The 27,547-nt window shown below is 41.2% G+C and overlaps 1 protein-coding gene across 1 annotated transcript in view; it reads left to right on the plus strand.

Moving 5' to 3' along the window:
* Window positions 1-27,547, plus strand: part of COL13A1 (collagen type XIII alpha 1 chain) — a gene marked incomplete at its 3' end in the record, with an annotated part of 191,256 nt that overhangs the window by 59,867 nt on the left and 103,842 nt on the right. The window contains exons 3-6 of the mRNA XM_081329311.1: window positions 17,005-17,012; window positions 20,779-20,805; window positions 24,794-24,829; window positions 27,162-27,188. Coding sequence (XP_081185437.1) covers window positions 17,005-17,012; window positions 20,779-20,805; window positions 24,794-24,829; window positions 27,162-27,188 — 98 coding nt within the window. The remainder of the gene's footprint in view (window positions 1-17,004; window positions 17,013-20,778; window positions 20,806-24,793; window positions 24,830-27,161; window positions 27,189-27,547) is intronic.

The following is a 27,547-nucleotide window of genomic DNA, read 5'->3' on the forward strand; positions in this document are numbered from 1 at the left end:
AACACCACCACACATTGACCTTCGGGGTTAGGGGCTGGTCATCTTTGTTCCTGAAAGCCCTCCTCCATTGATGACAAGAATCTGCCGCCTACTCACTTTGTGTGAGCTCCCGCTGGAAAATACACTTTATTAACACCTTGAGAGGATAGCTGCAGAGCACAATGGAGGGGAGGGCCTGGGCTTTGGTGGCCTCTGAGGGGATAACACTACATAGGCAACCAGACATTGTAACTGGCCCTAGTTTGAAAGGTTTTATTCAAGGTCTTCAAACTTCGCCCTTTTATGACTTGTGGACCAACTCCCAGAATTCCTCATCCAGCATGCCTGGCTGAGGAATTCTGGGAGTTGAAGTCCACAAGTCATAAAAGGACCAGGTTTGAAGACCCCTGGTTATATCATCAATGAAGGGAGCAGAGAAACATATTAAGCCAGGATTATTCATCTAAAAACACAGCCTTATGCACATTAACTTAGCTATCAATCTCACTGATCGAATGAGATTTACTCCTAAGTAAGTGGCTGATTGCCACTTAAAATTGGGCTCCCCAAACACCTCACCAATTCATCCAATAGCCAGCATGATGTGTGAAGCTTTTCAGGCAGTTGTACTCTATTTAATACAGAGCTCCTCTTTAAGCACAACTCTGAGAATATAAGTTACGAACTAAAGAGGGTATTGTTCAGAATTTTGTAAGAAGGCTTTATGTCTCATGGTTCTCACAAGTGGGTTGGAGAGGCAGAGACAGAATTCATTGGCGTAGGAGAATTCTGAAGACCTGGCTGCCTTTCAGATGCAGCATGCGATTCAGAAACCAGGAAGATTCCCCTGGAATCGAGGATCGACACAGGCCAACCTTATTTCTGATTAAAGTCCTGAGTAAATTCCCCAGTTACCATTATCCTTTTTAATACATTTCCCTCTTCCTGGAAAGCTGGAATTCAGAATGGCTTATTATACCATTGTAAAGTAAAAAAAATCCCTGGTTTTAGAATGAAAGCCATAATCCAGCAGTAGTTATTTAACTTAGTTCAGCAGGGAGAATAGGCTCACCAGTATTGGCAACTACCAAGTAGGAAACCTTTCATTGCCAACAGATCTCCTGTTTAAGAATATCTGCCCAATGCACTGCAGAGCTTTTTCTTAAGCTCATTTTTATGTTTTCCCCTCGCAGTTTTGAAGGAAAGTACAATAAAGCTCCCTTGCAGAGCAAACCTGCCTTTGCCTCCTAGAACAGGGGTCTTCAAACTTGACCCTTTTATGACTCATGGACTTCAACTCCCAGAATTCCTCAGCCAGCGTGCCTCCCCAAGCTTCCATCTATGAAGGAGGTAATCTCCGTGAAGGAAGTAAAAGAATTTCATTATGGATCTTGATGAGAGTGAACTTGGATTTTTCTCCTTCTGGTATAAGGAATCTCATCAGGAGCAAAGTGTTGATACCTGCCTCAGCCTAGTTCCTGACCTTTTTTACCTTTTTCTAATTTCAAAATCACCTAGTCTGCTTACCGCATCAGGGCATTCTCCTCAGAGGTTGTATCTGCTTCATAGCATTGCCTGAAATGACCACATAACCATGCGTAATTGTATAGCCGTACCTGGTCGTTCCAGGGAGTGCTGCATAGGAATAGGAAAGTTTCTGTATGAGGCAGAGAAGGAGGAATTTGTATATCTAGGCCAGGGGTCTTCAAACGTGGCCGTTTTATGACTTGTGGACTTCAACTCCCAGAATTCCTCAGCCAGCGTGCCTGGCTGAGGAATTCTGGGAGTTGAAGTCCACAAGCCATAAAAGGGCCACGTTTGAAGACCCCTGTCCTAGAAGAACACGAAACCTTAGCCCACATATCCTTCAATGCCCTTTCTATAATGACTTGCATCCCCACCTTCACGATTCCACTTGCTAATACACTTCTGAGGACTTCCTACTCTCAAGCCAGCTCTGTAGGGGAGTAGTAACATTTCTTTCAGCTGCTATTGCTTAAGGCAGGAAATTGTTCCTTTAATCCTTACAATCCCAGTTGAATATATGATTCAATTTACACCTTGCTAGTCCATGAGCCCCACATTTCATACATAGGCAAAGGTACATGCAAATACATATGTGCTTAGCATCTTGGTACTTAGCAAGCAAGCTTTTAAGAAATGTATTCATAAAGTAGTTTTAGAATCCTACTCTTCATTTTTAATATTTAGGATTTCTTTTTATTATTATTTTTTAAAGTAGAATCCTATTGTTCGTGCTTTTAGCATTATAGTGAACACTTTCTTTACTTTTATGGATTTTTAGAGGTGCTTATGCTTCTTTTTTTTTTGAAGGGATGCGGTGGCTCAGTGGGTTAGGACACTGAGATTGTCGATCAGAAGGTCGGCAGTTTGGTGGGTCGAATCCCGAGTGCCACGTAACAGAGTGAGCGCCTGTTACTCGTCCCAGCTTCTGCCAACCTAGCAGTTCGAAAGCACGTAAAAATGCAAGTAGAAAAATAGGGACCACTACAGTGGGAAGGTAACAGTGTTCCGTGCGCCTTTGGCGTCTAGTCATGCCGGCCACATGACCACGGAGACGTCCTCGGACAAGCGCTGGCTCTTCAGCTTTGAAACGGAGATGAGCACCAGCCCTAGAGTTGGAAACGACTAGCATGCATGTGCAGGGGAACCTTTACCTTTACCTTTTATGCTTTTTAGTTTGGACCTTCTAGTCTTTTATAAAAATCGTACAAGATGCCGTAATGATAAAACTTAGCAAAATGACATTTAAATAGCCACTTGCTATTTCCTTGGTTTGTCTTTGTTGCAGCTCAAGATTATTCCTTCTGCCCAGTACACTAACCAGGGTCTGGTTAATACCTGAATGGAAGTACAAGGCAATAGGCTGAAAAGTTGAAAGCAATGTTGGATGAATGTAGTGTAAGACCACTACTCTATTGTTGCAATAATAATAATAATAATAATAATAATAATAATAATAATAATAATAATAATAATAATAATAATAATAATAATAATAATAATAATCCCTACAATGATATGTGTGAGCTCAGCTTAAAGGATTTTAAGATCCATTGTATAAAATAGCTTCTCAAAACACCTGCACATTACAGTTGATGCAAAATATGGTGGACATTGATTTCTGGAGCCTACCTGCCTTAGTGTGTAATAGTTTGCACACTTTGGTCCATGCAATGGGTAAGTGGGTGCAGTCTGAAAGTAAGATGGTTCCGTTACATTGATTCCTGTCAGTAGTGACAGTTGGCTGCCTAGAAAGGGAAATCAGGATCCCCTCTACAGAAAAATATAAACCCGCCCCAAAAAGTTTTGCTTTGTTTTTATTTATTTCTTTGCATCCCACCTTTATTATTTTTGCAAATAACCTAAGGCAGCGAACATATCCAACACACTTTTCTCTTTCTATTTTCCCTAAAACAACAACTTGGGCTGAGAAAAAGTGCCCGGTCCAAAGTCATCCAGCTAGCTTTCATGACTAAGGTAGGATTTCCAATGGCAACACTGGAAAATCAGAACATGTTATGCATTTGCAGCTATTTGTTTCTACCATTCTGCGCTTGCCATCACGCTACAATTTAAGATGAGTTTGTAGTCTGATCTCGCCTCTTATGAATGAGGCTAATTTAATAATAATAATAATAATAATAATAATAATAATAATAATAATAATAATAATAATAATAATAATAATAATAATAATAATAATAATAATAGTTGGAAGGGACCTTGGAGGTCATCTAGTCCAACCCCCTGCTCAGGCAGGAAACCTTATACCATTTCAGGCAAATGGCTGTCCAGTCTCTTCTTAAAAACCTCCAGTGTTGGAGCATTCACCACCTCTGGAGGCAGGTTGTTCCACTGGATAATTGTTCTAACTGTCAGGAAGTTTCTCCTTAGTTCTAGGTTGCTTCTCTCCTTGACTAGTTTCCATCCATTGCATCTTGTCCTGCTTTAAAATATATATGAAAAGTACTGACATCCCTGAGTATCTGGTTCCATTATTACATCACGTCAGCATCCCATTTCCCTTCTTTGAAAAGAAACCAGAAAAAGGTACTCAGATCTATTTCCTACGAGCAATCTCTGCAGACATTTGAAGACAGCACATGAACCTGACGAAAGAAGTCCGACAGCTTAAGCGCCAGGTATTTTCCCACAAGCCGTCAAACCGTTTTGGTTGATGGCTCTTTTATGGACAGGTCTACTGTCCTAGGGGATTTTCAAAAGGCAGAGTCAGAGACACTTTAAGCAGAAGTTGCTGACTTCATGCCAACGAAATGTCTCAAGATTACAACACTAGACTTCTTCAGCCGATTTGGATATTGGCTATTGTCGTGCGGGCTGGGAAATTCTGGGAAATATATTTCCAACATACCTGGGGGGGGGACATTAGACTGAGAAAGGGTGGGATCAAAGATAAATGGTGGGTTTTTTTAGGCCAAGAATTAGAATAAAAACAGGAAAATTAGCCTGCAGCAAAACCACAAAATTATTTCTGTTTTCACACCTTCTAGACAGACTGACATATTAGGAGTATAGTTTCCATAAAGAATATTTAGGGGTTTTTCATTAGGCCTCTAACCTCAAATTTCTTGGGTTTGGCTGGAACAACTCTCTGGATTTTTTCGTAGTAAAAAGCCAAACTATTTTATGTATTTGACAGCAAAAAGAATACAATTTCACCAGACACAGCCAAGTCAATTCACTTCTTGGAAGGATTTAATCCTTGGTCTAAGCAAAATATTCCCTCCTTTTAGTTGTCACATAATTTTAATTTTAGTTGTCACTTTTGGGAGTGGGGGAGGACTTCCCACTTATTTCTCCTCCAATATCATGAACAAAGGAGGGAAAAGCTTATGTATCAAATAATATTATAAAGCATTACCGTTAATTATAGTGTATATTTTAACATTTCAATCAGGGATGGATTACTTTAATATTATTTCTTTATTTCCCCAGAATAATTCATCCCCTCATCAATCATCAGGTTTTTTTCCTGTGTTAAAGTGGTATGACCAAACAATATGAATTGCATAACTATAAATGTCACATATGGCCTGCTATGAGATCATCAGTTGGAGGGGGACAGGAAAGTCATTCTGGAAAGACTTTCTCCCAAAAGCAGATGGATACTGACAATTGAGCAAAATTACTCTTTTGTTTTAAAACATATTTGGTGCTAGCATAAGAAACTTCTTGGGATTTAGATCTATAGATTGTTCCATGCCAATTGTTGGACAAATCCAGCAAAATCATTACCTATTTTTGACCAGAGTTATTCAACTGTGAAGGAAGATGAACAAACAGGTATGGCAATGCTCAGGTGAGAGATTTGAAGACCTAATGCTGCAACCCTCTAAACAGTCCTTTTAACAACAGGGCTGATTGTTTTATAGCCAAAATGGACTCGTGTTTCAGAAGTCCGAAAAGGGAAGGGATACCCTCCCCCCCCAACCACCAATTCAGTCCAGTGGGTTAGTGGGACTGAATATACTGAATACAAATGGAATGTAGAATGGCAAATAAATATTACCTGGTTTAAACTTGAAACATCTCATTTCAGTTAAGCATGGATCAGTTTATGCATAAAGGGTAAAGGTAAAGGTTCCCCCGCACATGCGTGCTAGTCGTTTCCAACTCTAGGGGCCGGTGCTCATCTCCGTTTCAAAGCCGAAGAGCCAGCGCTTGTCCGAGGACATCTCCGTGGTCATGTGGCCGACATGACTAGACGCCAAAGGCGCACAGAACGCTGTTACCTTCCCACTGTAGTGGTCCCTATTTTTCTACTTGCATTTTTACGTGCTTTCGAACTGCTAGGTTGGCAGAAGCTGGGACGAGTAACAGGCGCTCACTCTGTTATGCGGCACTCGGGATTCGACCCGCCAAACTGCCGACCTTCTGATCGACAAGCTCAGCGTCCTAACCCACTGAGCCACCGCGTCCCTTGTAGTTTATGCATACATTTAATTTTTTAAAATTGTGGCACCCCATTTTAGTATTTTTACAAAACAGATTGCTGACAAACATTGATTGATGATATGTTATAAAGTTGGTGTTGACTTTTGGCAACCACATAGATTTTCTCCATGTTGATCTGCCCCAACATGGTCATTTGCTCTTCCAACACTGTACCCCATCACCATTATAACCAAACCCATCCACCTTGTTGGTTGTTCTCTTCTCTTAGTCTTCCATGTTAACAGATCTATCTATCTGTCTGTCTGTCTATCTATCTCTATATCTAACTATTTATAGATACAGATATAGATATAGATATAGATGATATAGATATAGATATAGATATAGATATAGATATAGATATAGATATAGATATAGATATAGATATAGATATAGATATAGATATAGATATAGATATAGATATAGATATAGATATAGATATAGATATAGATAGATATAATCAGGTATACAGCCATACATCTCATTTCATTCTGGCTTACCAAAATGTAGAAAATGAAAGAAATGATTATATAAGCAGCTCATTACGACAACATTTGTTAATATGAAGTTAATGCAATTACATTAGTATTGGTACATTTGTTGCTTCCTCACATTTATCTCAGTATCTTCCATTCACTTTAATGGATTAACAATATTGAGATGTTTGCTGAGTAAACTGGCCAATCTATTATTTTTGCTGTTTGTTGATTGATCCTTCATGGGTCCTGGAATTAAGACCAGTTCTCCACTAATAAGAAAGAGTTTAGACCCTCTCCCTTTAAGGTCTAACACTGTCTACTGCAGATAAGACACAAAGCCTCTGTGATTATTCAGGACAATTTAATTAGTTTTGGAGTGGGAAAAATAAATATAATTGAATGAGCAACTGGATGTTCAACTAGATTGATAGAAACTTTGGAGAGGAACCTCCAGAAAAATCAGAAGACTTGTAAAATATATGCATATTTGAATGATGCCAGAAATTGGGTGGGAAAACATGGAAAGACAATGGGCTGGACGTGCACATATTGAGTGTTTACTAGATAATGTTGATATCATAAGATAGATGGACATGTAGGATGTTAAATATGGTAGAGTGGATGTGTCTTGACTGCTAAGCTAAGTTACACAAGCAGGAGAAGCCAGCTGATTGTGTAAAGCTAACCAGGGGTGGACTTGATTAATATTTGGATGGAAACTATCAGGAAATATGTGTTAAGCTAGGCTGGGAAATTGAAAGAAACGTACTAGAAGGTGATAATGGTAAACTATTTTCATACTACAAGAAAGCCACTGTATATGGATGCATTTATGAAACTTTAAGCTAAGCTAAAAATGGGAAACATCTGCTTCACAAGATTTCCTGAATTATAATGCTGCTTAAGCAAATATGGCTAATGATACGGAATGCTAAGAGTTAAAAGTCAACAGCATTTGAAGGATCACCAGCTCCATATTTCTGGATTAGAATGGGAAATAAGGTTTTGCCCAAGGCTTCAGGACTGAACATAAATTGGGACACAAATCTCTCTTATCCATCTAAACTCTCCCCCACTTTTGCTCAATAATTCTGTGGGAGAGAGGCTGACCAAGCAAAGGGGAGAAGTCAAGGAAGGAATTAGTCTAGAGTCATTAAGTAGGCACGAGAAGGCAAGATCTGACACCTCCTCCCTTCTAACACTGTTGAACCTTATCTAGTGTAGCCCAGATGCAGACTGGGAAGATTGCTGTGAAATTAGGCATAAGCAATAAAGTAGTTAAGTGGACTTTTCTCGTCTGGATCGTGCTTGCTATGTTCATTGTTTTTACTATTCAACTAAGAAGTTGGACAGGGGTGGCATAGAGCCATAATTCAATTCCACATATTTATTCCATACACAATTTAGTGATTTTAATCCCAAGAACACATCACTAGAAATAGGGGTGGAAGGTATTTTGACTAAGCTACTTGATACAAGTAGCCTGAACAACTTCATCTGATCAGCAGTCCATATCTTGAGGAAGCTCTAAGTTATCCTTCCCTATGATTGGTTGGTTGGTTGGTTGGTTGGTTGGTTGGTTGGTTGTGTATCATCAAGTTGTTGTCCACTCTTAGCTACCACATTGATTTTATCCATGACAATTTGTTTCTAACTGGTTCTTCAAGTCTTCCAATGGTGTCTTCATTGCCACAATGACCGAATCCATCCACCTTATTGTTGCTCCTCCTCCTCTTTCTTTTCCATCTTTCCCAACATTAGAACACTCTCCAGAGAGTGAGATCTTCACATAATGTTTGGAACTAGAATTACTTGAGCCTTATCATCTGCACCTTAAATAAGAATTCTGGGTTGAGTTCTTTGATGACCTCATTGTTTGTTTTCTTGGTTATGTATGATATTCTTAGGGGTCCTCTCCAACACCAAATTTCAAAAGTGTCAATAGTCTTCCTATCCCATTTCTTCAAAGTTCAACTTTCACTTCCACAAAGTGCCACAGAGAATACCATAGCTTGCATGAATTCTTATTTTTATAGGCATGGAAATTTTATGGCATTTGAAAATCAAAAAGCCGTTGTCATTAATTTGCGGTGGCTCAGTGGGTTAGGACGCTAAGCTTGTCGATCTTTTCTTTCTCAACTTGGTATTTGCTGCCCTCTATTCTCCTGTGGAGGGACGCGGTGGCTCAGTGGGTTAGGACACTGAGCTTGTCGATCAGAAGGTTGGCAGTTTGGCGGGTCGAATCCCGAGTGCCGCGTTACAGAGTGAGCGCCTGTTACTCGTCCCAGCTTCTGCCAACCTAGCAGTTCGAAAGCACGTAAAAATGCAAGTAGAAAAATAGGGACCACTATGGTGGGAAGGTAACAGCGTTCCGTGCGCCTTTGGTGTCTAGTCATGCCGGCCACATGACCACGGAGACGTCCTCGGACTAGCGCTGGCTCTTCGGCTTTGAAACGGAGATGAGCACCGGCCCCTAGAGTTGGAAACGACTAGCCCGCATGTGCGGGGGAACCTTTACCTTTACCTATATTTAATTTTAGCCCTGGTTTTGTGTTCCTGGGAGTCTTCCAAGGCCATTCTTCTTTTGGCAAAAGAAGAAATATCTTCCCCACCTTCCCTTCCCCCCGCCAACCCCCTCCGCCCCCCGCCCCCCAGGCACTCATCATGAATCTGCCAGGTCTCCAAAGCCTATCTCCAGTTTCAAGTGCTGGAACAATCTGAACAGCAGAAACCACAAGTGATTGTGGGAGGCTTGCATGGTAAAGCAAGAGAACTGTCCGTCTTTTTGGTGATTCATATCTCAATCGTCCTTTTGCCTGTCCTCAATTGTTTGGGCCATTTAAGGTACAGTACTCTTCTGGAATACACCCCCTTTGAACACACTCATGCAAAACAAAATACTTTTTGTCAGATAGCTAAATTTGTTGGTCTAACCATCTTTGAAATCTGAGCATATCCTTAGCCCCAGGCCCAGCTTCATCCACATTAAGATGAAAGTTTGGCAGATGTTTTGACACAGACTAGTGATTTTTGAAGGGACGCGGTGGCTCAGTGGGTTAGGACGCTGAGCTTGTTGATCAGAAGGTCGGCAGTTTGGCGGGTCAAATCCCGAGTGCCGCGTAACAGAGTGAGCACCTGTTACTCGTCCCAGCTTCTGCCAACCTAGCAGTTCGAAAGCACGTAAAAATGCAAGTAGAAAAATAGGGACCACTACGGTGGGAAGGTAACAGCGTTCCGTGCGCCTTTGGTGTCTAGCCACATGACCACGGAGACGTCCTCGGACAAGCGCTGGCTCTTCGGCTTTGAAACAGAGATGAGCACCGGCCCCTAGAGTCGGAAACGACTAGCACGCATGTGCGGGGGAAACTTTACCTTTACCTTTTACCTTTAGTGATTTTTGATGAAAGGTAAGCAGGGAGAGTAACAAAGCTGGGAGAATTTACCAAACCCTGTCCTTACCAAGGGAGTGTTATTTACTAATATTATGTTTCTGCCATGATAAAGATTGCTACAGGGGGTACCAAATTTTATGTCAACACAGTTTTCTGATGGATCAGTAACTAATCAGAACATTTCAACTTGGTTATGATGAAGAGCCCTGGTAGTTAAGCATGCCACCAAAGGGTGTTAACTGATATTGTACTCCCCAAATTGTGAGGCTGCTGCTGATGTACAGGTAGTATTGCTGTAATAGATGATGAAGGAGTTCAGGCATACTTTGCTGGTCACATGAGTTTCCAAGGTGTTGGACAATCTGTAAGGAGCAGATAAGGTTTTGGAAGTCAGCCTAAAATTCCAGCATGATGTCATTTAGGAGGTATTGAATAGCTGGACAATGGATTGTCAATGGATTTGATGCTGAGAAGAGAAGAAGGAATTTAGAAGTGAAACAGGAAGCAGAATTACGTTCTAAAAATGTCTCCTGTTGCATTCTCAGGGCAAATTTACACCACAGTAAAAAGTACAGAGCAACATTTGAGAACATAGGCAGAAAAATTTAAAGATACCTTGTTTGCTTGTTTGTTTATAGGACTTGTGTGCTGCCCGTGCCGCCCTGTTACCTTTGCGCTGCTGATCATTGTTCAGTTCTTGCCCCATAAAGCACCAATACAGGCTTCCTCTAAACTAGCACGCTGCAGCTTGCTGCACTCCAGATGTACTGAGGTTGTTACTGCAAAAATTGCCAGTTTTGCTTTCTTTCAAAAAAGCTCTCAAAGAAGCCTAAGGATGTCTGGAAGCCTATCAACTGGGATTTTGTGATGACAGGATCAGCAGTGCCCTCTTAAAAAATGTCCCCAATTGACCTCCTTGTTATTTGCACAATACTTTGCCACAGCATATCTCTACAGCAAAGTATCGGGTGTATTCATAGATCTCTTCTGCACTGCAATCATTTTCATTTTACACAATCTCAGGAATTGTTTCAAGTAACCCGCCTGCATCTTAAACAGCTCCCTATCTTAAAATGCTTTACAGCACCCCCAGAGTCAATCGATGCACCCTCTCACTGACCAGGTAGAATACAACCCTACTTTCCACCAGTCACATTCTTATATGTGGTATTTTTTTCCAGCTTGAGAAATTATGAGTGTTTGTAATAGAGTTGTAAAGTTGCCAAGATACAGGTTGTCCTTGACTTACAACAGTTCATTTAGTGAACTGTTGTAAGTCCACAGAAACTCGATCCTCAACATGAACGGTTGCCTTTGGCAACCTGCACCTTCCCTTTTATAATTCAGCCAAGGCGTGGCTTCTTAATGCCATCTCCTTTGCCTTTGGAGCCGCCCCATTGCATTCCTCTGTCCTACTTGCTTCTCTTGCCTGCGCTTTCATGCATCCTGGATTTGTCCCAACTGTTCTTCATCACTGTCCAGCTCAGGCCCCCAGCACAGCTGTGTCTCAGCCTGAGCGCGAGTAGAGGGGCCAGGCTCCTCGTCTGACTGTAAGTCTTGGAACTCCTCAGAGACTTCCTCTGACTCTAATATCACTCCAGGCCCCTCCTCCTCATCTGATTCCTCAGACTCAGCTGCCGGATCTACTGGCTGGTGAGTTTTCACAGTTAGGAACTTTGCAGTATCCCCATGGTCACATGATCAAAATTCAGATGCTGGGCACCTGGTTCATATTTATGACCATTGCTGTTTCTCAAGGTCATGTGATCACCTTTTGTGATCTACTGACAAGCAAAGTCAATGAAGAAGCCAGATTCATTTAACAACCGGGTTACTAACTTACTGACTGCAATCATTCACTTAACAACTGAGGCAAGAAAGTTCATAAAATGTGGCAAAACCCGCTTAACAAATGTCTCACGTAACAACAGAAAATTTGGGCTCAATTATGGTTGTAAGTCGAGGACCTCCTGTACTCTCCCACGATCCATGTAAAAGCAGCTGTGAGATGTTGTTGTGAGGATTATGGGGCTTAATGTCCATGAGAGATTCTCAATCATCCAGTTCATGGTAGTCCCAAAGGAGCTTTTTCCAAAAGGCAAATGGACTTTCTTGGGTTTTGTATTGTTTTGGGGGTTTTTTTGGTTTTTTAGCCTCTAGCACAGGGGTGTCAAACTCACATTTCATTGAGGGCCGCATCAGCATTGCGGTTGCCCTCAAGGGGCCGGGTGGGTATGGCCAGGGTGGGCGTGGCCTACTGGGTGGGCGTGGCTAGAGTGCGTATGGCCTACTGGGTGGGCATGATCGTTCGCATCAAGGGTGCCTATGGGGGCCTGGGCAGGAGTGGGACAGATCTCAAGGCAGTGGGGGCCGTTCCCTCACTGTTTCCAGGATGGCTTCGTGGGCCACATGAAACCACTTCGCGGGCCGGATCCGGCCCCCGGGCCTTGTGTTTGACATGTCTGCTCTAGCAGGAGGAAAGGAAGGTTAGAACCTGAAAGGCAGGTTAAAATAAAGGGAAATAACTCTTCTTCAAGCCCCACAGAGCTGTAGTGCTTCTTCTAAAATGTGGCTCAGCCGTAAACTCTGAAATATCACAGATAAGCCATAAAAAATTAACTGAAGCCACTCCAAAAAGATGATGGCATAGAATAGAATAGAATAGAATAGAATAGAATAGAATAGAATAGAATAGAATAGAATAGAATAGAATAGAATAGAATAGAATAGAATAGAATAGAATAGAATAGAATAGAATAGAATAGAACTGGAAGGAGCCTTGGAGGTCTTCTAGTCCAGCCCCCTGCTCAAGCAGGAGAACCTGTCCTACACCATCTCACAGGTGAATGTCCAGTCTCTTCTTAAAAACCTCCAGGGATGGAGCGCCCACGATTTCTGGTGGCAAGCTGTTCCACTGGTTGATTGTCTTCACTGTCAGGAAGTTTCTCCTTAATTCCAGGTTGCTTCTCTCCTTGATCAGTTTCCAACCGTTGTTTCTCGTCCTTCCCTCTGGTGCTCTGGTGAACAACCTGACCCCCCCTTCTTTGTGGCAGCCCCATCATACAGGCAAGAAACTGATCTAAGTAGGAGTGGTACAAATACCACATGTGAATGTACCTTAGATTTCATCCTTTGCCTAGTTGATGGTGTAGAAGAGCATTTCTTTTTTTTTTTATTAAAAAGTTTTACAGTACATTTTATTTTTAACAAAACAAAACCCCTCCCAACCCCCTCCCCTCTCCCCAACCCTCCCCAACACCTACCTCCCTCCCCCTCCCCCCTCCCCAACTTCCCAGAGCTAAATACAGGGTATAAAAATACAAACAATCATGATCTACCTTATGCAAACAACAATAAACTATTAACTATTAAATAAACTATTAAACTTTTTAGTCCCATATTTATTCTGGATGTAATCAATCCATTTTTTCCACTCCACAATATATCTCTGTTGCGACTGGTCTTTCAAGTACGCTGAGATCTTTGCCATTTCCGCCAGGTTGGAAACCTTTAAAGTCCATTCTTCTATAGTCGGCAGTTCTTCCTTCTTCCAATATTGCCCTACTAAAAGTCTTGCTGCTGTAATTAAATTCAACATCAACTTAGTGTCCACAACAGTAGCATCTGTAATTATGCCCAACAAAAACAATTGCGGACAAAACTTTATCCTTTGCTTGAAGATCTTCTGCATATTCCACCAGATTTTAATCCAAAATGCTTTAACCTTTTTACAGGTCCACCATATATGAAAATACGTTGCATCTTCACCACCACACCTCCAACATTTAGGCTGGCAGTTCGGATACATACTTGCTAATTTTTTAGGATCTAAATGCCACCTATAAAACAAGAAGAGCATTTCTTAAACATATTAGTCTCAAGACCCTCTTGGCTTCTTATAAACACTTTATGACCTCAAAGAGCTTCAGTTTATGTAGGCTATAAAAGGTAAAGGTTTGCCCTGTCTAGTCGTGTCCAACTCTAGGGGCCGATGCTCATCTCTGTGTCTTGGCTGAGGGAACCAGCATTGAAGACCCTTCCATGGTCATGTGGCCAGCTGCCCACGTAGCAGTTCAAAAGCATGCAAACGCAAAGGGGTGGTAACAATGTTCCATGCACCTTTGATGTATAGCCATGCTAGCCACATGACCACGGAAATGGTCTATCAATACTTACTATATTAGAAATAACACTGAGACATTTTCAAATATGTACCGATTTTACTTTGCAAACCTATTAACAGTGAGCTGGGGACCAACAGGGCACCTCCAGACCACACTTTGATAACCGCTGGTGTAGACTGTTAGGTTTCTTATTGTGAGCTTGTGCTTCAACATCTTCCACAACATGCAGGACAGAGAGATCACTGCAACTGATTCAGGGTAAGAAGAGAAGAGATACTCTAAAGCAGGGGTAGGCAACCTTGGCTCTTTTTTGACTCATGGATTTCAACTCCCAGAATTCCTGAGCCAGTCTGTGGACTGTGTTTCTTTGCCTTGGACATTGACTTAGGTCTGTGAGAATAAAAAGGGTTGGTTTTCTCTTGCTGTTCCTGCCTGTTTCTTGGAAGAAGGGTTTCTCCTTGTTAGCATTGCTGGCTCAGGAATTATGGGAGTTGAAGTCCATGAGTCATAAAAGAGCCAAGGTTGCCTACCCCTACTCTAAAGAGTATCACAGCTCTGAATCACAAATTATTCTGTGATAGCACAATGGTTAGAATGCAGTATCGCAGGCTAACTCACTGCTCACTGCCAGGAGTTTGATTCTCACCAGCTCATGGTTGACTCAGTCTTCCATCCTTCCGAGGACAGTAAAATGAAGGCACAAATTGTTGGGGGCAAATATGCCGACTCTGTAAACTGCTTAGAGAGGGCTGTAAAACACAGTGAAGCGGTATATAAATCTAAGTGCTATCGCTATTTAACTGCTTCCAGTTAATTTATCCACATGTACTTATTTAGTATTGGCATAGTAAGAGACAGTTACCAAATACTATGCTGAGGGATGGTATCAGCCTTGCCAGGCAAAGCAGACAGGAAATATGATCAGATGAGCTAATTCTACTTTATTGTATTGTATTGTTGTTGTTGTTGTTAGTTGCAAAGTTGTGTCCAACCCATTGCGACCCCATGGACAACGTTCCTCCAGGCCTTCCTGTCCTCTACCATCTTCTGGAGTCCATTTAAGCTCATGCCTACTGCTTCAGTGACTCCATCCAGCCACCTCATTCTCTGTCGTCCCCTTCTTCTCTTGCCCTCAACCTTTCCCAGCATTAGGCTCTTCTCCAGTGAGTCCTTCCTTCTCATTAGGTGGCCAAAGTATTTGAGTTTCAACTTCAGGATCTGGCCTTCTAAAGAGTATTCAGGGTTAATCTCCTCTAGGAGTGACCAGTTTGATCGCCTTGCAGTCCAAGGGACTCGCAGGAGTCTTCTCCAGCACCACAGTTCAAAAGCCTCAATTCTTTGGTGCTCAACCTTTCTTATGGTCCAACCTTATTGGACCCAGATTGTTGGGGGCAATTAAGCTGACTTTGTAATAATGCCGCTTGGGGTGTGTGTGAAAGCCCTAATAAAGCAGGCATATACATAGAATGAAGGCTACTGCTAAGCTTGTAAGCCGCCCTGAGTCTTTGGAGAAGGGCGGGATATAAATGGAATTTTTTTTTAAAAAAAACACCTTATTCTAAGGCTATACCACAGGTCTGCAACCCGCGGCTCCGGAGCCGCATGCGGCTCTTTCAGCCGTCTCCTGCGGCTCCCAGTCCTCTGCCATGCGCAGACCAAAAAAAGAAAGTGGGACTAAAAAAGTTCAACCAATCAGTTCAAATATGCAGGGTAGGTGCATATCTCACCTTGGCTCCACTCTTCAGTCAAACCCTTTTCTGCGCATGCGCGCATGTACGCACATGCGCACACATTTTTTGCGGCTCCCAGTTTTTCCTTTTGTGAGGGAACCGGTTCCGAGTGGCTCTTTCACTGTTTCAGGTTGCTGACCCCTGGGCTATACTAACAGAATTGCAATTTCAAAAGTAGAAACTTCCTACAACCACTTTTAATTCTTTGAGCCATTGAAGCTGGTCTTTCCTACCTTTCCTTCTCTGACCATTAAGCCACCGAGGGTTCCTCCCTCTCTTGTCTGATTGTTTCCTTGGCGGTATCTTTTCCCCTCAACCCCCCCACCCAAAGGTCATCCACACATCCCATTACAGTTGGAGATCAGTCAACTTAAACCTTGTCTTACTAGCAGCATAACATAATTTGTCAACATCCAAAAAGGAAGAATCCCTTTGATCAGTAAGCAGAATTTACATGTAGAAAGAATCAGAGTGACTTGGGTATGTACCATGTGAGGGGAAATAAAATAGATTCTAATATCTGTATATCAGCAGCACTGCAATAAATGTGGGCAAACTCTATGGTTCCTATAGCGCAGGGGTATCAAACTCAATTTCATTGAGGGCCGCATCAGCATTGCGGTTGCCCTCAGGGGGCCGGGTGGGTGTGGCCTGGGTGGGCATGGCCTACTGGGTGGGCGTGGCTAGAGTGTGTATGGCCTACTGGGTGGGCGTGGCCAGGTCTACATCGTTCGCATCAAGGGTGCCTATAGGGGCCTGGGCAGGAGTGGGACAGATCTGAGGGTCTCTGGCAGAAGGAGGGTCTCTGAGCCAGGGCCAAGGCAGTGGGGGCCGTTCCCTCACTGTTTCCAGGATGGCTTCGCGGGCCACATGAAACCACTTCATGGGCCGGATCCAGCCCCCGGGCCTTGTGTTTGACATGTCTGCTATAGCACGTGAACATAATCGAACAGTATGTGGAATTTCTTTGTAGCTGCCTTGCAAAATGGGTGAAGGAGAGCAATCAACTGAGCGAGTGTTAAAGTCCTTCTCAGCTTGTATGTGTTAATACTGCTTAAATATGCCATTAGTTTAAATATGTAAGATTGGCTGCTCAGGAATTAGAATCTGGTCTTTTTGTCTTTTCACATAATTCAGATAGACGGCATTTCCTGCTGTACTGAAATGTTTTCTATTCTATTTTTCTGCATATGTCGGGTAAATCTGGATTGTTATAAATGACGATTGATTGATTGATATGTTGTGGAAGCTTTATTACATGAAACGATGGTGCTACTGAATTTGGAATATTAACTATGTCTGCATTTTTCTTTTCTTTCAGGACCCCCTGTAAGTACCAGCGCTTTTGACTCTGCTATGAAGAGCACATCTGTGGGTAAAGTGAATGGGCCCTGGGGCAAGGGAGAGAACAGTTTTTAAATGAGGAAGCAAAAACCCACAAATTAATAATTTGCTGCCATTTATTTTTTATTTTTTTTATTTTAATTCCATTTATATCCCGCCCTTCTCCGAAGACTCAGGGCGGCTTACAAGCTTAGCAGTAGCCTTCATTCTATGTATATGCCTGCTTATTAGGGCTTTCACACACACACCCCCAAGCGGCATTATTACAAAGTCAGCTTAATTGCCCCCAACAATCTGGGTCCTCATTTTACCTACCTCGGAAGGATGGAAGGCTGAGTCAACCTTGAGCCTGGTGGGACGCGAACCTGCACTGATTGCAGGCAGCTGGGGTTACTTAAGGAGGCATTAGCCCACTGCTCCACCAAGACTCACAAATGCGTTCTTGCCCTTTTCACATGGGTAGCAGCATATTGCATGATGGGAAGAAAAAATGCCTTTGACTTCTCTGAGCTCGGCTAGCACTGATGAGATGGTTCAAAACATCACTGAGAGTTCAGAAGCGAACATATTATACTTGTATAGTCAAAAGAAGAAACATTTGAGAATCTGCTGCCTCGACTTCATTATTGCCTAAGTATGTTGTGCCTGAGTTTTTCTAGTGCCAGTGCTGTCAATATGTAGTGATATTGAACGCTGGAGCGTTGGGATGAAGTATTCTGTTGTTAACCACGACAGTTTGTCAAACGTGGTAACCTATTCAGCCACTTTGTTCAGCTCCTTAATGCTAGTGGTAAATGTAAGCCTGGCAGGAGATGTTGCCATCAAGCATACAGGTAGTCCTTCATTTAATGACCATTCAAAGTTACAACTTAGGACCGTTTTTCACACTTAGGACCACAGCAGCATCCCCATGGCCACATGATCAAAATTCGGACTCTTAGCAACTGGCATGTATTTATGTCGGTGGCAGTGTCCAAGGGTCAAGTGATCCCCTTTTGCGAAGGCAGAACAAGAAGCAACGGATGGAAACTAATCAAGGAGAGAAGCAACCTAGAACTGAGGAGAAACTTCCTGACAGTTAGAACAATTAACCAGTGGAACAACCAGCCTCCAGAAGCTGCGAATGCTACAACACTGGAAGTTTTTAAGAAGAGACTGGACAGCCATTAGTCTGAAATGGTATAGGGTTTCCTGCCTGAGCAGGGGGTTGGACTAGATGACCTCCAAGGCCCCTTCCAACTTTACTATTATGATTATGACCTTCTGACAAGCAAAGTCAACGGGGAAGTCAGATTCGCTTAACAGCCGTGTTACTAACTTAACAATTGCCACGATTCATTTAACAACCATGGTGGGGAAAAAGTCATAAAATAGGGGCAAAGCTCAGTTAACAACTCTCTCGCTTAACAGCAGAAATTTTGGGCTCAATTTTGGTCGTAAGTCAAGGACTACCCGTACTGCTTCTAGGAGGACCTTCTCCTTTCTAATTTCATGTATTTGTCCGAGAAGGGCTTTCTGATTACCCTTCTCCATCATCATCTGCACCCATTAACAACAACTTCTCCTATTCTTTCCCAGTTGTGTTCTTTGATATATTCTTTTAAAAACAGCAGTGCCAGGAAATTGAGCTAAGGGCCTTTTGCATGCATCCTACTTGTGTTTTCTGCAGATAGTATCCTCTGGCAGAAATAATGAGGTTGCCCTCATTTACAGAGGTACATGAAAGAGGCGAATTCTGCAGGCTTGGCTTTCTTCCCCCCTCACAAACTTCATCAGCCACCAACATTGCTTGACTAGGAAAGATGCAAGGTCGGACAGGTGACCTGGACTGGCAGGCATGGCTAGGGATCTGTTCTATCTTTGGTTTTGTAGAAATGTTTCATATAGGTGCATTCAGGGGAGCCTGATAACAATAGAAAGTCAGGATTGCATGGGTAACGGGCTTAGCGCTATTTCAAAATAATGATGTTCAGAGTACGTTCTAAGCCTATGTAGCCAGAACTAGAGTCGTGAGGAGCTGGGAGAGTTGCTCCAGTAAGTGACACAGAAAGAGAGTTGATAGGCTGCCCCTGTTGTGTATTGTGGGTAGACCGTCAGACACAGATGACAGGACGCCGCGTTAGAACTCAGATTTATTGTGGTTGGAACAAGGAACTCTCCACAGCTCGGCTCTTTATATACAGTTGCCGGCTAGCCACTGGCCAATCCACATACTTCAAGGATCCCGCCAAAACGGCCGGACCAATACGATACTGTTGCTGGGTGAGGCTCAGCTGATGGCCAGCTGAGCTGTCAAGTTTAACAAATAACACTAACATATAACACTGAATATATAACAGCCCCCTTTCACCAAGTACCCTTCCTCTTGAGGGCCTGGCTTCGTATTTAATGTTGTTCTTGCTGAAGTCTGAGGTGGGGATGCTTAACTCTTGGTTTTCCAGGTTTTCAGAATTGGCTTTCAAGGGTCTGTCTTGGAATTAGTGAATGCAACTTTGAGTGTAGAGTTATTTTTATTATTGTTATTTTTATTAGGATTTTTCAGTAGGTCTCCTGCCTTGAACAGGGTGTTGGACTAGAAGACCTCCAAGGTCCCTTACAGCCCTATGACTCTATCTTCTATCTATCTTCTCACCACTGATCAGCTGCTATTCAAACAGAGGAATACGTCTAGAGATCCAGTTGCTAGAGGAACAGCCTGGTTTAAAAGTAGATCAGGCAGGGACCTCCCTAATTCACGGAATATAAGAAATGAAAGAGGTAATATAATACAACCCGACTTGCAAGAGTCAATTAAAATAGTTTTAGCCTTCCAGTGGAGTTGATTTCTTGGCCTGATTCACCAAGTGGGGCTGACATTGTGGGGCTGAGAATGAACCTCTCAAAATAAAATAATGAGTGGAGAATGACAGCATAGCAGCATCATGGGGATCTAGGATGAATGGCAGTCGGAGACCGACAGGAAATTAGAATAAGAAAAAATAGCAGCAGTGAGATAGGAATGGCAAAGGTAGGAAGGGAAACATTGATGCATCTATTGAAGAGACACAGCGAAAGCTAGGATGTTGAACTATATATCAGATGACTACTTGGTCAATAAACATATTCACGAGTTTTAAATCATGGATTTGAATAGTCCAGCTGGATTCTAGGAGTAACACTTTTCAGCCAACCTTTTGCCTTTGTATTACAATAGCAGTCAAATAAATAAAAGAAAGACTTCTATTGCCCTCGGTAATTTAGTAGATGGTAGCTGCAGGTTGTCTGGGGAAATATTAAATGAAGTGTAGTATTTTCTAAACAATACGATGATTTGATGCAAATGTGAGTTACTCCTAGGATAAAAATGAATTATAACATACCGGTTTGTGGGAAGAGAGTCTACTGGAAGTCTGGATGTTTTATTTTTGCCGGCTGTTTTATGTTGAGGGCTTTTGGCCGTAGCAAAATATTTGTTCCGCCACTTCTCCTCCCCTAAACCCTAGTATGAACACCAGGATATATCAAGCTGTCTGTACAGAATTAGATTAGCCATCAAACTAGCCTAGCATTTTCTGCTTGAACTGGGAATAGCTTGGCTAAGCCCACCTGGCAACATGGCTTCCTACAAATGCTCAACTAGAAATGCCAATGAACAGGCTTTTTGTGCCATTCTGGAAGTCCAAAATCCAACTCAGTAACTCTTTCACTATTCAGATCTATTGTTCTTTGTGCCATCATCTCCTTTGTTCTGTGTCTGTGTTTTGTTTTTCAGGGTCCTACAGGAAGACCTGGCCTTCCGGTAAATCCCCCCCCCCTTCTTTTTGCATTTTCCTTCTCTTTTCTTCCTTTCTTGACACCTGCAACCGATACTACAGGCTTACAGTACATGTTATAAATAGAGAGAAAGATTTAGGAGGAGGGTTTTTAAACTGAGTTGTAAAGAGGGCTAAGTTTTAGAAATTGGACTTCCTATCAGATAGTGATTTCCAGAATATGATGTTCTGCCATTGCGTTATCTGAGGATCATTCACTTCCTTTCAAAGAAATGACTTTCCTAAGAACTTATGTTGCTCAAGGTATTTCCTGCCCTGCCCCACTTCTGGTTTTGCTTCTCGGATCTAGCCCCACCATGGAAAGGGTGCACGCATGAAAAGAATATACATCTGAGAATATTTCAAGTCAGTCAACAGTTAGCCAAAGGATTTTAGATTCTCAGCATTTCCAGATTTAACTTGTGAATTATTGCAAGCCTGGTCAAATATTATTTTGGCTATGGAAATGATTTGCAGATTCTTTGGAACAAATCCCATCATGGGGGAATATAAACGTCATGATACAAGAATATAAATAAACCTCAGTGAACTAGGATGATCCATATGGAGAATAAATAAGTGACCAGGCAATATTTTAATTAGGACTACCTAAATAGATACAGATTTGGAGGCAGCCTTTTATAGTAGCTGCATTTCATCATGCCAAACATTACTTCCTCCCCTGCCTATTCCAAAGGAGATGAAGGGAGAAAAAAAGTGGCTTGAAGTACATAGAGACAAAACGTCAAAATACTAGAGAAGAATAGACATGGACTGAAATGGGCTACACTGTACTAGACAGCAAACAGATTAAATCTGTTTTGTCTAAGTGGTAAGGAGATGCCCATTAATTAGATGTTAAGTGGTCTGGGTTATTTTTAGGTCACAAAATTCCATGAAGAAAAAAGACCAAATATTAAGATGGGTTTAGCCCAAACCAAACCACAGAAAAACTGCTATGAGGCAAGAGGCCAGCCTTTCCATTCGGACATTAGCATCCTAGCAACCTGTCTATCATATTTATGGGAGTGTTAAGAATTAAAGAAGTTGCCTTGGATTGATCAGTCTTTGATTTATACCTGAGCCTCTAGTCTATTAGATACATTGGATTACAGCGGATCTCATCAATGTTCACTGGTCCCAATGGACGAGACTGATAGGAATTAGAATCGAACAATATCTGGAGGTTCACATATCCCCCATCTTTGAATTTTGCAGACATGGGAGCATGTTCAGTGGAAATCCAAATTTAGCGTCTTAGAGGAGTTTCCCGGTTCTGCACCTAAGTGCCCTTCCTTGTGTGAGGTACTTGGAGGTCAGACTGTTGGGAAATTATTTATTTATTTATTTTATTTTATTGGATTTGTATACCGCCCTTTCCCAAAGGACTCAGGGCGGTTTACAGGGAATTAAAACAAGAAATACTAAAGTTAAAAACAATTAAAAAGATTATAATAGTCCCTGAGAGAATAAAAACCCCAATTAAAATTAAAATTAAAATTAAAATTAAAATTAAAATTAAAATTAAAATTAAAATTAAAATTAAAATTAAAATAATTAAAATTAAAATTAAAATTAAAATAATTAAAATTAAAATTAAAATTAAAATTAAAATTAAAATTAAAATAATTAAAATTAAAATTAAAATTAAAATTAAAATTAAAATTAAAATTATTAAAATTTAAATTTAAATTTAAATTCTCAGCCTGGGCCAGAGAGCTCGAAGAGCCAGGTCTTCAGGTCCCGGCGGAATGAACGGAGGTCGGGGGCAGTCCTCAACTCCACGGGCAGCTGGTTCCAGAGGGCAGGCGCACCCACTGAGAAGGCCCTCCCTCTGGGCGTTACCCGCCGACAATCTTTTACCGGCGGCACCCTGAGAAGACCCTCCCTGTGGGAGCGCACTGGACGAAGGGAGCTTGATGCTGGCAGCAGGTGTTCCCTCAGATATCCTGGACCCAAGCCATTTAGGGGTTTATAGGTCATCACCAGCAAATTAGAGAGTTGAGTCCTTGTAATTTTTTTTTTCATTTTCTACCTGTGGCAGAAAGCCAATGTTGTTTCTTCAGAACACAACAGTACAAAAAACCAGATACATAAAAATCAGAAAAATTGTACAGAATCATTTTTTTTCCTGACTGCTTTCATGCTCTGCTAGCCTTCCATAGAGGAGCAAAGGAGCTATGCTTAGTTTCAGCAAAGGCAACTTCCACAGCCTCCTTATCATGTGGAACTGAGGGATATGAATATAGTAGATAGTAAGCAGGAAATGAAACCGCACATATGTAATAAAAGTCTTAAACAAAAATATCTATTTTTAGTTTTTATTAAAATGGGTGTGTCCTTAATTTTACCATAATCCCATACCTTAGTCTCTGTCTCATGTAAATATCAAATGACAATTTGCTGTATTGTTTATTGCCTAATGCAGGGGTCTTCAAACTTGGCCCTTTTATGACTTGTGGACTTTAACTTCCAGAATTCCTCAGCCAGGCATGCTGGCTGAGGAATTCTGGGAGTTGAAGTCCACAAGTCATAAAAAGGCCAACTTTGAAGACCCCTGGCCTATGCTTATTTATATTATCTCCTGTACTTTAGACTTTGTCTTCTCCAGAGTCAATAAATACAAGATAATTCTTTTTCCAGGCAGTAGAATCATTCAGCATTAAGCTCTTATGATGTTATGAATCTAGTGACCATAATAAATTTTACTATCACCAGGAATCAAAAGTATCCTCAGCTTCCTGAAGTAACTGTTCAGCTTCAAAAGATAAGATAAGGATAGTATGGTTCCATGGATAGTTTGATTCATATCTTTAGATAATATATATGATTTCTGAAGGCTAACCAGCAAGCAAACAACACAGACCCAGATTATATTTCCTAAAAACCTTCAGGGTGGAAAACAAAATATAGACCTTTTTTAACTTTGATTTTGTATACTATCTGGCTGTTTCAGTGATAAACTTTATAGAAACATGATAGATCACCAGACAGGAAATATTGAATTATTATTCTAGGAAATATGTACCACTTTACTGTAAGGTCATAAGTTTTACTCATAAATGAATGTATTTCTTGTCATCATGTTTATGATCACCCTTCTCTCATAAGAATGTATTGCTTATTCTTAATGCTCTAAGTAAGGATGCAGGTATCGTGCAATTCCATTTGAGCCCAGCATGTATATGACATGCAGAAATGAAATTGTCTCCTATCTCATCTCATTCATCACACCCTTCCTTCCTTCCTTCCTTCCTTCCTTCCTTCCTTCCTTCCTTCCTTCCTTCCTTCCTTCCTTCCTTCCTTCCTTCCTTTCCCTGGCATGTTTGTAAGTCTTATGGTTACAAAAATTTGCTTGATTGAATGTTGGCAGGGTTTCCTGAACAAAACCCATGTGGTTTGTTATATAAATATCTGGTCCACAATATTCCAGTCCAATTTCTAAATATTTAGATTTACTAGAAAGACTAAGAACAAGTCTGTAACCCTCTGACTTACGGATATATGTAGACAATGTGGGATAGGATTTTATCCAGATGTTTGGTGAATAAGCATCTTCCAATGTTGCAGAATGTGAATGCAATAATATGACTGAAAAAACATTGGATACTATTATTCGGATAATGATATTATTATTAAACATTATAATGTATTCAATAATGGTCCTGTTATTACAGGAAAATTAAATAATATATAAATTACAATAAAAAGAGAAAAACTGAAAAAATTCAGACCTCTGACACAAAAACTTGCATTGTTATACAAATAACTTTTCAGCTATACAGATGGCTTTACTGTGTTGGATCATGGCAGTTGATAAACAATTCAATGGTCTTCCAAACACATATTCTTATGGATAAAATCCAAAATCAACAGTGCAATTGTCTAAATGTTCATATTTAAATGAATTTGTGTCACTTTATCATTACATGTGGTCAATTGCCAATTATCTCCTGATTTTGTGTTAATTGTTAGGGAGACAAAGGAGCCATGGGAATCCGTGGACAGCCGGTAAGTCTTAAGTCACTTAAATTTATTTGTCATTACTGCTTCCAAACTTGCAGCTACTAAACTGATCTATAAATATGTGATATAAATTTTCAATTACTGGTGCTATGTCTACTCAGAAATAATCCCTAGTAAGTTCAATAAGCTTTCTCCAAGACTTCAAATATGCACAGAATGGTGGCTTAATTTGTTTTCATATTTATTTCACCTTAACTACAGATATATGTATTATTGCAAGTGAAATCTTTCTGTTACTCAAAAATACAATGATTCCCAGATAGATCATGAGCAGTACTAGTCTGAAACACTGGAGTTTTTAAAGAAGAGACTGGACAACCATTTGTCTGAAATGATATAGGACAGGCATGTCAAACCCGCGATGTCACGTGATGTTGCGTGACGTATCATGACTTTTTTTCCATTGCCGGCAATGGGGAGGGCGTGGTTTCATCGTGATGCATCCGGCCCACAGGCCGGCAATTTGACATGCCTGATGTAGGGTTTCCTGCTTCAGTAGGGGGTTGGACTAGAAGACCTCCAAGGTCCCTTCCAATTCTGTTATTCTGTTAGATTCATAACATGGACATTGAATCAGCATAGGTCACAGAAAGTCTTTCCAAATCTATTATTTTGTCGGAAGTTTTGTTTTAGTATCAGATTTGATACATGAATGAAGGCCTTTAGGCAGAGCTTTTTCCCCTTTTTTCAAGAATTGAGAAAAAGTGCATTAAAATAAGTACAGTAATCACTTTAGGCATGATTTTTGCTTAAGAAAGGGCATTGTTAGAATGGAACAAAACACCAATAGGAACATTGTACTGATAAACTTTTTAACAAACAATTAACATCTGTTCTATCCCCACATCACCTCCTAAAGAAGCTTCAACAATTTGTTCTTTAGCTGCTGCTTCTGTGCCAGTTTTTCTCAACCTCAGCCACTTTAAGATGGCTCTGCTGGCTGATGAATTCTGGGAGTTGGAAGTCCACCCGTCTTAAAGTGGCTGAGGTTGAGAAACACAGTTCTATGGTTTCTGCATGCTTTCCTTGATGAACATTACTGTCAGCCATCTTCCTGATTCTAATGCAGGGGTCTTCAAACTTGGCCCTTTTATGACTTGTGGGCTTCAACTCCCATCCTAGTTTTGCCATCCTGTTTTGCCATCCTAGTTTATTCCTAACAGTTATATTTTATCCTTTCATCTTCATCATGTTATGTGGACACATAGCACACTGTGATTCAAAACAGTCCTTGGACTGTCACTTTAATCTGAAGGACAACAATTACGTATACAAATGATCCCTTACAAGCATCCCTAAGCATTAAACATGCCCAGAAGAATCTTTCTCTTTTGTTGTATATGCAATTTCAGTTTTTTGACAGAATAATATTGATAACATTTCTATCAGTCAATTGCAAAAGGCCACACTGCTTAGATTCACATATATAAAAGGCAAAGGTAAAGGTTCCCCCACACATGCGTGCTAGTCCTTTCTGACTCTAGGGGCCGGTGCTCATCTCCGTTTCAAAGCCAAAGAGCCAGTGCTTATCCGAGGACGTCTCCGTGGTCATGTGGCCGGCATGACTAGACACCAAAGGTGCACGGAACGCTGTTACCTTCCCACCGGAGTGGTCCCTATTTTTCTACTTGCATTTTTACGTGCTTTCGAACTGCTAGGTTGGCAGAAGCTGGGACGAGTAACAGGTGCTCACTCTGTAATGCGGCACTCGGGATTTGACCCACCAAACTGCCGACCTTGTGATCGACAAGCTCAGCGTCCTAACCCACTGAGCCACCAGGTCCCTTTTTCACACATATATACTATGCTGATATATTATGACATGCTAGCTTCTTGTTCCTGGGAAGAACCTGATGTGTATGAAGGCCAATATCAGCTAAAAAAAACCCTGCCAATTGTGACTTCACACTGTTGTGAACAAACAACATAATATTAATAACATTAAGAGAACAGATTCACACACATATGCAGTCAAGTTACTTCTCACTTCTAACGTAAAAAGGACCTTTCAGAAACTATATTTCTTTTTCCCTATATAACTGGTTAATAAAAATTGTGAAAGTGAACATTAAAAAAGAATTTTTGAAGTTGATTTAAATGTAAGAAAGTCAAAATCAGGGTCACTTCACCATGCTTGTATGTGAACATTAAACCATGCATGTTTCAGTGTTTGTCTTTTCTTTTCCATTTTTCTTTTTGGCATGAGTGTGTATTTGTGCTTAGTGTGCCTTAACATTGACTCCTATGTTTTGTGTCTCTCTTTCTCTCCCCCTTCACCCTGTTGCATGTGGCTGCGACTGATATAATGGTGGCCCAGGGAGTCAAGGGTCAACTTGGAGAGAAGGTGAGTCAGCTTTTTCCAGTTAACCACTTCAGATGGGGGTTTGTCAATAGTTGTAGTCCATCACCACTAGACAGATTGCCATTATGATTTAAATTGCAGCACATGAGACAACTCCCAGGAGCTGAAAGAGATTGTCCGGAGAAGTAAACCTGGCCTTGGGCAACCATCCTAAGCTAGCCCAAATCCTGTAGACAAGCAAGCAAGAAATGATTATTGTTTGGTCAGGGCCAAGTCAAAGAAATCTGTCATCCCTGATCTTGATAAGCTAAGCATGATCAGACCAGTTTAACACATGAATGGGAGACCATCAGCAGAAAAGGTGGAGCTTCAATCATACCATCATGGTCACAAGCTTGATT

Source organism: Vipera berus (assembly GCF_964194415.1).
Source record: "Vipera berus genome assembly, chromosome: 5".
In the NCBI taxonomy this organism is placed as follows: Eukaryota; Metazoa; Chordata; class Lepidosauria; order Squamata; family Viperidae; genus Vipera; species Vipera berus.